Raw genomic sequence first — 16943 nt, 5'->3', positions numbered from 1 at the left:
TATATATATATATATCATCAAGATGCTCATTTTAATTATAAGCATATTATACTTAGATATTGTTTCATCCATCAAGGAATGCCATAAAAATTTAAACTTCATTTTTGAGCGGTTAAATTAGGCTGCAAATGAACCAAGCGTACGATGAGCTACTCATGGCTTGTTCGGCTAGGTAAGAGCTCATTCATGTTCGTTTGATATGCTTAAACACTTTTGATAAATACTAAACAAGCTTGAACAACTTGCATTCGGTTTGTTTATGTTCATGAACAGTATCGTTTAATATTGGTGAACAAGTTCGATTAGAGCTCGACTAAGAATATCGATTAGAACTATAGTAGAGTTTTAAAATATATATATTATTAAATAATTGAGCTTTGAACTAATCTAATAAAATTAATTAGAGACTTAAAAAGCATGACTCTTCAATTACAAACGTAACACTATTCAATTCTTACTAAAATTAAAAGTTTAAAAGCAAAGATTCCTTGCTCCTGCTTGCCACTAAAACATTCATTGCAATATGCTAAAGTTGAAGTAACTTTTTTGTTTTAAATTATACAATTTTTATGCCTATTTTAATTAAAGCAGCTCAATTATTCATATTTCAAGATAAGATTATTAACTTTCATCATCATCCCACCAAACATTAAAGTTATTTGAGGCCTAAAAGCAAGATTTGATAGGTGGGAAATAATTTTGAACAATAAAAATCTATCATAATTGAATTAAAGTAGGACTTTTCTTCTCTTTTATCCTAAAATATTTTTGTTAAATATATTTTATAAATATTTTAAATATATTTCTTAAATATTTTCTAAGAAACATTTTTGTTTTCTAACTCTTTAACAAATTATATATATATATAAGTAAGAAACATTTCAAAATCACAAAAAATTGTGTTTGATTTTGAAAAAAATCATTACATACTCCAATCATAGTCTACCACATCGCCTGTGTCGTGTATACAAATTTTGCAAAGCTTTTGTGCAAATTGAACATAGTATTATGTGCACAGAATTATGTGGTATGTCTTGGTTTGAGTCTGAAAGCAAGTTAGGTCCGAATAAAGCACATAATAATTTCTCGTGATTTTGACGCCAATAGTCTCAATTAGACCGCTTCAATAATAATTTGGATGTGTGGAATATAAATCAATATAATTTTATATTTAATTATATTTATATTTTTACTATTACATAAAAAGATTTAATTACAATTTTTATTATAGTTAATATTAGAGTATAATTTAATAAATATCAAAAGGATAATTTAAGAAAGAAGGTGGGGTCATGTGCTGTCCTTCTCTTTCTTTATTATTCGCCACCTACCAACAAAGCTATTGGACGCAATGCTCTGTAACTTCACATGGGGAAGGAGAGACTTAGTGCAGATAAGAGAACCGTCCGCATATTAGTATAAAATTCAGCTAGGTATTATTCGGTACCGCTGGATATCACTAGGTACCGCTTGGTATCTTGTGTGTGTGCGACGGTGTTCTTCCCGTCTGCACTCCGCACCTAATATGTGGAGTGCAGATAAGAGAACCGTCCGCACACTAATATAAAATTCAGCTAGGTACCATTCGATACCGCTGGATAACACTAAGTAACGCTTGTTACCCTGTATGTGTACAGACGTTAAGGAGCTGCGCCTGCAATGCATGTGAGAGGAAAAAGCTGTGTCCATTAATTGTACTATTGTTCGCCACTTGCGCACATGTCTTATCAATTAATTGAACCATTGCTTTCAAAGCAAGATTCCATTTTTCAACCACAAAACTTTCATTTGCATGTTTTTCTATGATATTTTCTTATTTTTAAGTTTTTATTTTTTTTTTTACTTTATATCAACAATCTATAATATTATGTGGCAGTTTTTTTAATTGAGCTTGAAATATCTAATAAATTTAACTTCGTAAATTTATTTTTTTACCCAAGTAAATTAAATTTATTCTTATTTAAATAAACCACTTATTTATTTATGTTATATTATTATTATGTATTCTTTAATATTTAAGAAAAATATTATAATTATGTGTCTTATAAATGTTAATGTTTTTCTAAAGTGAAAATGTTTCGTTGGTCCTTTCATAATTTTTTTCAATTTCATGTTATCTTCTACATTATTGGAGCACCAATTAAAGACCTCTGAGTTGACTTGGCTTCCGATCTTCACTCAAAATTCATTATTTCATCTTCTCTGAATAATATCCAATCCACATTGAAGCTTCATTGATTCTTGAGCTAAGGGTCTGGAAATGGCAGGGACAACTTCTTTGATCATCTCCAATCTATTATCTTCCTTTGAAAGATTATCTCAGTTTATGCCTACCTTTTGTTCACCGGATGCAACTTCCTCATCATCTATATCACATGAAGATGTAACTGCTATTGAAGTTAATTCGATCCAAAAAAGATTAATGGAGGATTTGAGCCGATTGTCGAGGATGCTGCGAAGAATTCAGGCAGTCCTTCATGATGCTGAGGAGAGGGAGATCAATGAGAAGGCCATCCAGCTATGGCTCAGCGAGCTTAGAGAAGTTGCTTATGATGCTGAAGATGTCTTGGATCAATATGATTATCAAGTTATCAAAACCCAATTGGAAGGAATGACAGTAACAACTGAAGCAAAGCCTTCTCTAAAGAGGAAACGAGTTGATGATGGTGATGTTTTTGGCTACCAGGTATGTCTTCCACTCATAAATTCAATTAAAATTCTAGTTATTAGAAAGTGAGTGGATATGTTTATTAATATGTTGATCATGTATGAAAACTATGATCAGGTATCACTACCTCCTAATTCAATTAAAATTCCCATTTCTTGTGACATGGCCATGAGGATCATTGAGATCATAAAGAAATTTGATGAGATTGCAAATGATAGAAAAGCACTTATGCTTAAAGAAGAGGATGCACCTAGACGATCTTATTTTAATAATGTTATGAAGAGGCCACCGAGTAGTTCTCATGTGCATGAATCTGATATTATTATTGGAAGGGAGATGGAAAAGAGAGAAATAATTCAATTGTTAATGTCTCATTCTGAGACAAAGAACATTGTAATTCCCATTGTTGGGATGGGGGGTGTGGGAAAGACGTCACTTGCTCAACATGTATACAATGATCCTGTGGTATGCCAACATTTTAGCCCAAAGATTTGGGTTTGTGTCTCCGAACAATTTGAAGTTTTGGGAATAACAAAAGAAATTGTGTCATCCATTGAGGATTCATCCAAGTACAATGACAATAATAACTTGAATTATCTTCAATGCAAACTTAAGGATGCTCTATTAAATAAAAAATTTCTTCTTATTCTTGATGATGTCTGGAATGAGAGAGCAGATATATGGGAGGTCCTACTAGCCCCCTTTTCAAGTATTGGAGTGGGAAAAATTATTATAACAACTCGATCTATGTCAGTTGTTGGCATCATGAAAACGGTGTCCCCACTACAGCTTGGATGCTTGCATGAAGAGAAGTCATGGTTATTGTTCAAAAGACATGCTTTTCATGGTTGGCAGCAAGATCAACAACTGGATTTTGAACAACTTGGGAGGAGAATTGCTAAGAAATGTGGCGGATTGCCTTTGGCTTTAAAAGTTATTGGAGGATTTCTACACAATGAATTTAAGGAGCAGACATGGAAGGATGTGTTAAACAATAATTTATGGGATCCCAAAGAAATTATTTTGTCAGCATTAAGGATAAGCTACAATCACTTGCCATTGTATCTTAAACGATGCTTTCTCTATGCATCTCTGTTCCCAAAGGATCATTACATAAATAAACAAGAATTGATAAGAATGTGGATCGATCAAGGTTACATTCAGCTCACAGAAAGAAAAATATTATGGGAAGATATTGCAGTTGAATACTTTGAAGACTTAGTGAGAAGGTCATTCTTTCAATGCTCGAAATATGATGAGATGTTCTTTTTGCATGACATGGTGCATGATTTAGCTCAATCTATAACCAAAAATGAAATATGTTCTTTATTAGAGTTTGATGAATTGAAGAACATCCCCAAAGATGCAAAGCATATATTCATGAAAGGCACAATCAATGATCCTTTTTTTGAGTTTGATGAATTGACGAACATCCACAAAGTTGCAAAGCATATATTCATAAAAGGCATAAGCAATGATCAGGTTCTTCCACTCGGGAATATAAGAACACTTTACATTCAGAGATTATATTCTAAGATTCCATTATCTAATTTGGGATGCTTGCGTGTTTTGACACTTGGTTTTTGTCATTGTGTATGCAGCTATGAATTTATAGATTCGATAGGTTACCTACAACAACTCCGTTATCTCTCTATATGTGCACAGGTAAACTGTATGAGGGAGAGCTCATTATGTAGCCTTTACAAGTTACAATCACTAATACTCCAATCATCTAATATAAATATGCTACCCAATACAATGGGAACACTTATCAACTTACGTCACTTGATGATCATAAGCAAAAATCAAGCACTTGTGCCGAAATCATATTTCGGGAGTAAAAATCTCCTTACGGTTATTTTTGATGAGGTACAAAATGAGTTCGTTTCATCTACGTATCACGTAAGAAGAGATGGTCCATACTCTAGTATTAGATGGCTGAAACCCCTAGCAAATTTACAAAGAAGTCTAAAGCTTTATGGGCTTGAAAATGTGGTCGATCATGAAGATGCAAAGAGTGCCAATTTACAAAGAAAGCCATATGTCGAGAGGCTAGAACTTATCTGGAAATGTGGTAAATATGATAAATGTGCAAGGAATGATAAAGCTATTCTTGAAGGCCTCCAACCCCACACAAACCTTAAAGAGTTAACCATTGATGGCTACAATAGTAGCAGCTTCCCAAGTTGGTTTGGAAATCCTCACTTCTCCAATTTAACAAAAATAAGGTTGACAAATTTCTATAGCAATGAAGAATGCAGGTTTCTTCCTCTGTCTAAGCTACCATCCCTCACTTCACTTCAAATTATGCTTAATAATGAGATAATTAGAATGGGGCAAGAATTTTGGTGTATTAATGCCCCTCCTGATGGTCTTGAGAATTACTCTATAGAGACCCATGTGGGTTTTCCTTCATCTGGATATCTCACAAATAAAAGTTTGCTTGAATGGAAAGATCGTCTAATGGTGAAAAATGGAGATTTCTCAAGCCTTAAGTGTATAAACATATTTGATTGCGAAAACCTACAACAAATATCATCCTTCCCCTCAAGTCTTGAGATACTTTATGTGAAATCCTGTAAAAGTCTTGAATATATTGCACTTCCTTATAGTCTTGGACAACTTCCTAGGCTTCAAAAAGTGAAAATTTTTTGTTGTGACAATCTCAAGTCAGTGATCAACATGAATAATCTTCTTGGCACTCTTAAAGTTTTGAAGTTACTTAAGTGTAGTCGGCTCGAGCCCGATTCGGACAAAGACTTTGATTATTCATTTGGAAGAGTTTCATTTAAAGAAGGCTTTGCACTTGTACATGAATGTCCACGGATGAGAGAGTGGTGCCAATGGCATGGCTTCGCCGGTGACAAGGTATGTATAGGAAATCATTACAATACATAATTTAGTCATTTTAATTCAACTATTTCATTGTAAATTAGTCATCTCTATTTTAATATTTGTGCTAACAATTTAGGCTTCGTTTGGGACAACTTTTTTACTGCTTTCTAAAACTGAGTTTTAGTACAAAATTTTTTATTTTTGTACTAAAACTCCGTTTTAGAAAGCAATAAAAAAGCCGTCCCAAACGAAGCCTTAATTACCTTTGGGGCATTATATCATTGTTTACTTTTTTTAAATTAATAATCTTAATACTGAAAGTATAATTTATAAACTTTCTAAAGACCAGATTAATTACTGAACCATTACATAATTTGGTATGAAATAAAGTGTAGGAATTTCAACAATGCTACATAATACTAATTATATTCTAATTGTTTGCAGGATTGGACGGCTCATATGGCTATGCTTGAGGATTGGGTTGGTCCTTTCTACAATAAGCCTTTTAAAAAAAGAAATCATTTAAAAGTTTTTTTTTTCTTGCATATTCTAAAAAAATGCAAAATCAAAATACAAATTTCTAAACTTATATTAATTAAATTAATTAATGAATCTTTATATAGTTTGATTATGAAGTGTATGAATTTTAACTTTGCTATTACTTATATTAATTAGATGTGGATAACAAATTCTAACATTAACTCTCTATGTATTTTTTGAATATCAAGTGTAAGAATTTTAACATTTCTATTATTTATATCAATTAATTGTGAATGACAAATTCTAACACTAATTTTAATGGTTTTGCAGGTTTGCGACTATAACTCCTTCGTTGGGGTATGAATTTTAAGCTTGAAAATAAAATCGTCATTCTTAGAAATTAATAATTAATGAGATCTAAATTTTAATTAATATTCAAAAGTTAATTTAAAATCTTTGATTAACAAAAGCAATTAACAAATCTAACACTAATTTTAATGATTTGCAGGAATCTGACGACAGCTCATCCGACGAGGTATGTGTACGAATTTTACTCATGAAAATTAAGTGGTCATACTTGAAAATGAAAAATCAATGAGATTTATAATTTAATTAATATTCAAAATATAATTTCTAACTTTTTATTGATGCACGTGACCCATGAAAACAAATAAAAAATCTTTTTTTTTTTATTTAAAAATAAAATAAAAAAGAGATTTTATTCTATATAGCAAAGTAAATAAAACCTAAAAATATATGCATGGTTTAAATTTCAGTTATATCGTGACTTGTTCAAATATTCTAACTTTTATCTCAAATTGCTTTAGAAAATAATAACTTTATTTTCACCGACTCATTTTAAGCTTGAAATTAAAATAATCACTCTTGAAAATATACAATTAATGGAATTTATAATTTTATTAATACTCAAATATATTTCTAAACTTTCTAAAGACCAAATTAATTAACGAACCAGTAGTTTGATATGACATAAAGTGTAGGAATTTTAACTATGATACCAACTGGATTTTGATGCGCTTATTCCAAAGGTTCGTTTTTTTTGGCCCCTTCATTATCTCTTTCCTATAATAAACCTTTTTTTTTTTTTAAACCATCAAATATATTGGATAATAAAGAGGTTACAACAGTAAGATGCACAACTGCAATAAAAGAAGATACACCATCTAAGAGAAAAAACCTAAACAAAATAGGGATAAACCCTACAAAGAGAGGGCTCAGTAAATTGTCGGGGCTCCAAGCATCCCCAAAGTCAAGCAAGGACCATCCAGTTAGATAAATAAAACGCTGATCGAACCAAGCCAATTGATGAAAACACCTAAGGTTGCCACTAGCTAGGCGAAGGGGATACGAGCCCCAGCACATCATAGCCCGCAAACCTCCAACCAACCAAATCCGACCGATAAGCAAATTCAAAAATTCAGAAGGGAAAACCAAAAAAGAAACAAAATTATCTTCTTCTACCGCCTCTACCGTGAAATTTCCCACGAGATGCAACATTGAGAGGTCTATCACGCACCAACTTAAACTCGTTGCTAGGATGAAACAACTGCAAAAATCTGAATATGAATCGGAATCCGATTCATATTCAGAAGAAAAATGCAACCCATCACCATGGGATCGAACATTCATTCCTGAAGTACCACCCAACTAGTACATCATAGCTTGCGAAGCCAAAAGATTCACAGGCACATTAACTAAATTTTGAGAATTAATCAACGTTCCTGAAGTACCACACACCTCATTAGGAGCCACAGACACACCAACATTCTGTAGCCCTTCAAAACCATTTAAAACACCCAAAACCGGCGAATCACCCAACCCACCAGAAACATTCAATCTCGATTCAGAAACAGCCGCATCATCCAAACTAGGCAACAAAGGGGGCTCGGGATCCAACTAATCCAAAACTGGAAAAGAACCCAAAACCACACTAATTTCTGGCACCTGAACAACAGCCGGAAGGCTTCTGGACACCGCACCAGGCAACCCATTAGAATTAACATCCAACAACTGGACAGAGCCTCCCTCAACAACATGGGAAACAGACGGAGAAAATGCAGTCAGTAACACTTCAGGTATATTCTCAGTATTAGCAAGCTCACCCCCCAAAACCTCCGCAACAGTAGGATCAGAGTTCGAAATAACATTATCAACACATTGAGGGGATAAATTAGCTAAAGGGCTTGAAGAAACATTCAGAAGAACAGACGCAACAGGACGACAATTTACCAAGGAATGCCCAATACATTTGCAACCCGCACAAAACTGAGGAAACTCATCAAAAACTACCTCTTGAACGTAACCTAAAGCTTCCGAACCTAACCAAACTTGTTTAGGGTAAGATTTGGTAATGTCTAGCTCAACCAACACCCGAGCATTGGACGGGCGGGTACCGACAGCTGTGGCTTCATCAATTTTCAAGGGCTTACCAAACAATTTTTCAAGCCCAAATAGAATTCGAGGAGCGAAGAAATGAGGCCAAAGACAAGGAAACGAAATCCATATCGGGATAACCGACGACTCAACACCGATATACAAACTAGGAGACCACTTCGTTAATTTTATATAGCAGTTATAGACAAGGTAAGAGCGGTGACAGAACACCCTACAATAATCTAGATCACTAGAAAGCTTGATCAGAATATGAGAGGGGACCAGAACAGTGACAGAAACCTCACTTTTAAGCTTTAAATTGAAAAAAAAAAATTACGAATAGCTTCTAGAGAAGGCCTTTTGGAGGGGAAAAAGCCAACTAATGAGAACTGAAAAGGGGCAGCCAGCTTGTTGATTTCATCATCGGAAATCCACAAAGAAGGTAATCCATGGAAGGTTGAAGCATGCAAATCCGGAAAAGAATTCTTGGAACCAGCAAGTGCTTCAAGAAAAGAACGAGAGTGAGAACCCCCACCGAAAAATCCAGGGTCCTGGAGCTTAGCACTCGGCATACCGGCACAGCCGGCGAAAACCGAAAACAAAACCAACCAAAAAACTACTCCAAATACAAGAGGAAGAAAGAAAAAGAGAAAGCTTTCCTGAATCTAGGAGGTCGCTGGAAGAAAACCCCCCGCGGGGCGAGGGAGCACTTGGAGCAAAAAAAACCCTAACGGAGCGGCGTGATGAGTTTTCTATTCAAACATGATCCTATAATAAACCTTCTTTCTATAATTAGTCTTTCTTTAAATAAATCATTTAAAATTATTTATTTCTAAACTAATCTAACAGTATTTCTTACACATTCGATGAGAATTTTTGGACTCATTTGGTTGCCTCGGAATTAAAAATTTTGTTCAGGAAAATAATAACTTTATTTTTACTGAGTATTTTTAAATAAAATAATCATCCTTACAAATAAAAAACCAATGAGATTTATAATTTTATTAATATTTAAAGTATAATTTATAAACTTCACTTAACCAAATTAATTCAGGAATCTTTATTTATTTTGATTATGAGTGTAAGAATTTTAACATGGTTATTACTTAAATTTGATACGTTACCAAAAATTGTCTTGACCATGCACGGATCTCGAGGTGCATTTAAGTTGAAAATTTTTAAAATTAAATTCGGTATCATATGAACTCCAATCTGAACAAACTTATAGTCAAACTGAAATTCATGAAGAGTAGAAACAAACGGCACAAAAATCAGGTAATCCAAGCCCAAATGGGTCCAAATCGAAGCCCGAAGTTTATTTTGAAGGTTCCAAGCCTAAATTCGATAATCAAATGAAATATAAATATTACATGCTTATAAGTGAATCCAGCGGCTCGGTGAGACGAATCCAATGAGCCCAAGCTAGATCGTTGAATTCCGACATTATTAAGGCACATTAACACTTGAAAAATACTCTATAATTAGGGGGATCAATATAGGATGTCTGATTGATCACTCTAAATCTGCCCTAGATCTTCTCCATATTTACAGTAAATGTCACTCTGAAAATTTTAAAAATAAACCCCGACACTCTACATGAAAGGGGACCTTTTGATTAGATATTGGAGAGAGCTTTAAGGCTTCAAGAGCTTCAGCATCAACGTCAGCAAACCTCCGTCAACCATTGCCTGACCACTTATCACGGTCGGACTTCCACTCGGATGTCGGCCGACACCTGACTTGCATTCGGCTATCGTCAAACCACCGCCCGGTTGCCAGAATTTGAATTGACCACCAGCCGCCACCAGACTTCCGTGCGACCATCATCGGACCACCACCGACCGCTGGACTTCCACCCGGTCATCGATCGCCACTGGACTTCCGCTCAATCATAGTTGGACCACCTCTCGGCCATCAATCGCTGCCAAACTACCACCCTTTCATCAACCGCCACTAGACTTCCTCCTGAACTTCATCGGACTACCATTGCCCACTAACTGTGATCTCTCTGGCCACAGTCCCCCATTGACTACAGTCCTTCTAACATTACAATGCCCGTTGACTATTGTCGCTCCGACTAACATTGCCCACCAAATATGGTCCCTCTGACCTCCGTCATCCTTCGACTACGGTCATTTTGACCACCATCGTCCATCGACTACAATCCCTTCATCTATCCGACCACGGTCCCCCAACTATGATCCCTCTGACCAACGTTGCCCGTCGACTACAATCACTCGACCACTGTCACCCGCCGACTAGAGTCCCTCAGGTGATCCATCCGGCCAATGTCATCTACCAACTACTATTCCTCTGACCACTGTCTCTCGCCGACTACGGTCCCTCTGACCTCGATTGCTTGTTGACTATGATCCCACTTATTTACATCACCCGCCGACTAGGGTCTCTCCATCTACGGTTGCTCGTCGACTACATTCCCTTCAACCACCGCTACCCGCCGACTACGGTCCCTCCAACCTCCATCGCCCGCTGACCACGATCAATTCGATCTCCATCACCCGCGAACTAAAGTCCCTCACGATCCCTCCGATCACCATCGCCCACCGATTATGGTCCCTCTGGCAGTCCATCCAATCAACATCACCCGTGGGATACAACCCCTCCAATTATCGTTGCCCGCCGACTATGATCCCTCCAACAATCCATCCAATCGATTTCGCCCGCCAACTATAATCCCTCTGACCATCGCCGCCCACCGACTATAGTACCTTTTTGCATCTCCGCCCACCGACTATGATCCCTTCAACATCTGTCACCCGTTGATTATAGTCACTTCAACCTCTGATCTATAAGAACCATTGATTATAGTCCCTTCAACCACTGTTGGCTATCGATTACAGTCGCTCCGACCACCATCGTCGTCGACTAGGATCCCTTTGACTTCAAAATGCGGCTAATATTTTGTATTATCCTAATGAAAAATTGGTTTATCCTTCTGATGGGGTTGGAACACTGCTTTTTGATGGGGTGCGTGCTGATTTTGGCATGGATAGACCACCCACTGTTGTTGTTTCTAATTTAGACCAAATGCTGGATGTTGGGCTTTGTCTTGGAATTGTTCATGATTTTTGTCATGTGGAGGATAGGCTCAACATGGAAGTGTGTGATGTTAACATGGTTGTTTTGAATGAGTCACCTGGTAATTTGAATCTCGAATCGCCCTTGGCTTCTTTTGGATCACGTTTATCACCTAATTGTGAGGTTATTAAGGACATTTGCCAATTATTGATGTTCTAATTTCAATTATTTCTAATACTGAATTGAAAGCTCAAATTGCTTTGATTTTGAATAACAATATTGAGGAACTATCTGATTGGTTGGATGGTTCATTCTCCTCGGCCTTCGGGGGTGTTGGAGATGACATCGTTAAGCATGTGGATGATTTTCAAGAGATATATGGTTTGAAGGTGGGGCACATTGTGGAATAAGCCAACTCCTATGGCGGTGGGAGAAAATCGAAGAGGAAGTAAATTGTTATCTCTGGTAGCCTTCTCTTATGTTATCTTTTCTTTCACATGGCTACTATGCTTTTTCGATTACGAACCTTCTTTTGGTGTTGTCTGCTCACTATGGGAGATCCAACAATTATGAGGTTGCGTTTGTTCACCACCAGCCTTCTCTTCCTGGCAACCTTGGTGGTAGATCTTCTCATTCTGTTCGTGAGACTTTATTTGTTTTGTGGGTTGATGCTTGTTGGTTATCCTCTGTTTCATTCATCATTTGCTACCGCCAATGGATGGTTCTTTTTTGGCTTTGGGTGGTTGCAGGAGCTTCTTGCCATTTCCTGAGTCCGGTTGGTATCTTCGCCCTTTTCAATTGTGTTTTGTTTTCTTAGCGGTTGTTATAATTTTTTGCTCCTTGTTGGAAGTTGATTTTCATTTTTTGAGATTAATAATTTTATTAATATTTAAAATATATTTTGTAAACTTTAATTAACCAAATTATTTAATGAACCTTTATATAGTTTGATATGAAATCAAGTTTAAAAATTTTAACACCATTTAATCGTCCGAGCAATTTTTATTTTTATTTTCCTCTCAGCGGTTAGGGTTTCCGCCTAGGGCGATCCTGACGCTCCTCGCTTGTTTGGGGTGAGCACTCCTCAGTCCCTCGCTCTCATTCTTCCAAGGAAGTCATCTTTTCCCTTTGCTTCTTTTATTGTGGTGTTTTTATTTTTCGTTTTGTTTTCATTTCGGCGTCCTCTGCCCTCCTTTGATGGAATGGCGAGAAAACGTTAGTGCGATCCTTGTTTTTTGGAAGGTTCGTTCAAATCTCGTTCTTTTCTCGATGCTCTTACTGGTAGTTCCTTCGATGGTAGATTTCCTGATCTTAAACCTTCTTATTTCGTGGTTTGCTATCGCTGTGGATTTCAGAGGAAGAAATCAATTCCCTTGTGATTCCTTTTTAGTTTTCCTTAATTATTTTTTTCCCTTCTAAGGGGCATTCTCTGGAATCGATTCGAAGGTTTTTTTTTTCATCCTTAAGCTAACTAGTGATGTCTCTGTTACATTGCTTGATCAGTTATATATTTTGATCAAATAGAATAATATCCTTGATTATTGTAGGATTTTCTATCAATGATCCTACTTAGTTCATAATTTCTATATTAAACTGACCAAATGGTTTCCTCTTATTGATGTATGTGTTGAGTCTCATGTAATTCCTATTTGGGTTTCTTTCCCAATCTCCGTCCTCATTCTTTCTACCCCCCCCCCCCCCCCCAAAAAAAAAAAAAAAAAAAAAAAAAAATCCTTTTTTGGATTGGGTTCGATTTTTGGTAGGCCTTTGAAGGTTGATAATGCTACTTTCGTGGGTTCTAGATCGTCTGTTGCACGTGTGCTGGTTGAACTTGACATCAAGAAAACCTACCTCGATAAAGTCTGGTTGGGTCCTAAAAATCTATGCTATATTCAACAAGTTTCGATGGAGGCATTCACAGCCTTTTATGCTTCATGTAAATGTAGGGCATTTGAGTGGTGATTGTCAGCCTCATCAGTCATCTGCCCGGTCTATATTGATGCTCCTATAGTCTCTAAACTGTTTACTGTTAATGTTAGTTGTGAGGGGGATAGGGTGGAAATATTGTTTCTTGTGATGCCAATGAATTGGCTTTAGAATTGTGTCCCACTGTTGGTGGTGACGGGAATGTTGCTAGCATTGACATTATTGTTTCTAATATTGTCGATAAAGCAATTATTATTGGTTTTGATTTGCCTAATGTTTCAAAATTGATTTGTGATGATGTTGATGCTCATCGACCTGTTTCTGAGATGGGATGTGTGGTGGCATCTGAACTGGATGATGGACATATGGCTCTTGCGGCTGCACAGGATGTTTTGAATCCTCCGCGGCCTGTTCTGGATGGGGTTCTGATACCCGTGGGCTGCTCTAAATTGAATTTTTTTTGTTTAGGTTGGGGAGGAAGTGGAGCCTTCTTCTTTTGTTTGTGGGTTCTTGAATGCTAATAATTGTTGTATTAACCTTATAGCTAGTCCTACTTGTGATATGTATGAGGAGGTGTTGGGTGAAGATTATGTTTCCTTAGGTTCTGAGGGGGCTGGAGGTTCGGATGGGCACGGGATTGTTGTGTCATCTGAGCTCCAAATTTCTCCCATTGCTTCTATGGTGCCTCTAGTTGATGTACCAATTTTTGTTATTTCCAATGCTGGTATGTTAGCCCACCTAGCGAAGGATAATGTTATGTGCCAATGCAATTGGTTAGAGGATGACATTTCTTTAGTAGAATGGGAAGAAATTAAGGTGTTAGAATTGGATGCTCAGGAAAACTTTGATTTAAGTCTTCTCCAAGTTGTGGATGTTGGTTTTTTTCAAAAATAATGTTAAGCGCAGTAAACGCAAATCTGAAAAGAAATGACTTCTCTTTTTGTAGTCTTTTTGTTTTGGATTGCTGGCATGGGCTGATCAAGCTTCTTTTTTTAGGGTGGGCAAAAAAATTTTTTTTTGGTAGGGGATGGGCAAAGATGATTAGGATTGATAAAATTAGGGCAAAACAATTTTTTGAGAGGGGGCAAAATACGCAAAATACCCAAAATATTCCAAAATATATACTTTTTTTGAGGGTGGGCATTTGCCACCCCCCCCTTGGGGGGGGGGTTTTCCCCCCCCCCCCCCCCCCCCATGGGGATCCACCCATGATTGCTGGTTAATCTTGAATTTGGTTCTATTGCGTCATCGTTTTTAGATTAGGACAATAATGAAGCAGGTTTCCTGTAGGCTCCTTGGACGAACATGGATTGGTTCGCAATCTAGGTGGTTCTTTGGTCTCTTGACAGTTTTCTTTTCCCCTCCTTGGATTGTCCCAAGCTTGGCAACTAGGGGCGGTATGAGTCCAATTGCCTGGGGGGTTTTTAATTTGATTTCTCTTAGAGTGCTTGGCCCAATTGTTTATTGTATTTTTTTGCTGTAATTTTCATCTATGTGACCATTATTTAATCTTGTGGTGTATTGTTCTTATTTTTTAATGTATCCCTTTTTGAATTAAAAAAGAAAGTGTAAAAATTTTAACATTGATACTACTTCAACTATGTATAACACATTCTAACACTAATAATTATCCTCAAATTGGTGTGAGGGTATGGGTTTAATATATTTCATTAATTGACATATATCTTATTTTTCCCTACAGGCCTGGGTGGAGAGTAACAACCGGTGGACGGTCCTTTCCTCCGACTGGCGCTCCCAACTCCCACCCTATGCTAGGGAAAGGATCGTTAATAAGATAATGGACACTCTAAAGAGGCATCTTCCTGTTAATGTTCCTGATGGAATACCTGAGCTTAAGAAAATTGCAAAACGCTTTGAAGAAAAGATTTGTGCTGCTGCTGCCAATCAGTCAGAGTATCTAAGAAAGATTTCCTTGAAAATGCTCTCCATGGAGGCTAAAACCTAACAGAATTCTCCAATGAACCTCAACACAGGTACTTCATCTTTTCCAACATGTTAGTGTTCGTATACTCCGCGGTAGTGACAGTCCTCTCCTCCATAAAAAAAATATGGCACCCGACTTCATCTTCAAATAGTTGCTGTAGATCTGATCGATAGCAGTGACCGTCATCTCCACAACAAATGCCGCAGTAAAGGTGACTGAAAAAGGTAACTCACTACGGCTGGAACAAATTCTGCAACTTGACAATAACTTTTTACGGTATTGCTATCGCCTCCAATAATGTTATCTCAACAATGGCCGCTTCCATCTATTTTATTATGGTTGTGCTTTCCATCGTCATTATTCACAGGAGATCTCAGTATTGGAATTTGATCTGAATTTGTTATTTGTTGCATGTTTTTTATTTAGATATTTGTATCTGAATTTATATACGTTTGTGTGCTTTCATTTTGTTACATGTATGGTGTGTAAGAGAAGAACGTTTTTTTACAACTGTTTTATTTATCATCTAATGATATGAAAGAATTTGAGTAAAAAGAAAATGTTTCAATAATTGACATTAATCAACACTTTACATGTTTTGACATATTTTTCATACTTTAGTTTCATCTGTCATTTAATTTTTCACTTAGTTTTCCATAATTTTTAAACCATAAGAAAGAAAGATGAATTTTGCTTATCTTTAGTATAAGTACCTGTGTATACGAATAATGTAATGAAAAACAATAACGAGTATTGCCTCTTCTGCATCCAATCCAAGCTAGCTAGCATATTCCATATCACTGGTTCCCTTAACCATTCAAGTGTTCAAGTCCTTATTGATAATAACTCGATGTATAATTACATTAAACTAAGCGTAATTAAATTCCTCATATTGTAAGTTGTCCCATCCTTCCAATTCCAAGTATTTGAAAAAAATTGCATGATTTTCCATCAAAAGATACATGTCTTGTTTGTTTTTATTTAAAATTTCATTATTTAAAATTTCATGTGGCTTACAAAGGTGACTCTAGTGATGTTTACAATCATGTTTGGGTGTTGGATAAGTACTTTGACATATGGCCAATGTTTGTTGCAATTATGGATAATAGTAATATTATTATGGATAAGTTCATAATGGATGGAATATGGGATAAGGACGAACTTCGGAATTACTTAGATGAAGAATTGATTATTCTAATTTGTCAAATTTAGATTATTCCTGAATTGGCTAAGGATCAACAGGAATTTATTCATCAAAATTCGGGGAGAACAGTTTCTTCTATGGCATTTGAAGCTACAGTGCATCATCAGATTGATAATCACTATTGGAAATGGACCAAGAAGGTAATGTTGAATCCTCGGGTGGAGGTACTCTGGTGGCGTATGTTTTGTAATGCTATTCTTATATTTCAATTTCTGAAGTATAGAAGATTACAAGATGTTAATTCATATACTGGAGGTTGCATTGTTGTGGAGGACCACGAACATGTGGCGGTGAAATGCTCAAAGTAAATTCAAGTGATTCAATGTCTAAATAACTGGTGCTTTCTTATTCCTATTTTTGATTCATTTGCTGAATGTTGCAGCTGGTTGGAATTATGCTTTGCTTCTAAGAATGCTTTTCTGATTAATTTATATTGTTTTGCTGTTTATTTA

The 16943-nt window shown here is 36.2% G+C and overlaps 1 protein-coding gene across 1 annotated transcript in view; it reads left to right on the top strand.

Moving 5' to 3' along the window:
• The window catches only part of LOC110101289, a 23129-nt gene extending 6186 nt beyond the window's left edge, over nt 1-16943 (top strand). Inside the window, exons 11-16 of the mRNA XM_020829128.2 lie at nt 2252-2686; nt 2786-5536; nt 5948-5983; nt 6314-6340; nt 6492-6518; nt 16500-16943. Coding sequence (XP_020684787.2) covers nt 2252-2686; nt 2786-5536; nt 5948-5983; nt 6314-6340; nt 6492-6518; nt 16500-16799 — 3576 coding nt within the window. The 3' untranslated portion in view covers nt 16800-16943. The remainder of the gene's footprint in view (nt 1-2251; nt 2687-2785; nt 5537-5947; nt 5984-6313; nt 6341-6491; nt 6519-16499) is intronic.

The sequence above is a fragment of the Dendrobium catenatum genome, unplaced genomic scaffold (assembly GCF_001605985.2).
Source record: "Dendrobium catenatum unplaced genomic scaffold, ASM160598v2 fragScaff_scaffold_1220, whole genome shotgun sequence".
In the NCBI taxonomy this organism is placed as follows: domain Eukaryota; kingdom Viridiplantae; phylum Streptophyta; class Magnoliopsida; order Asparagales; family Orchidaceae; genus Dendrobium; species Dendrobium catenatum.
This window is presented reverse-complemented; position numbering and strand designations above follow the sequence as displayed.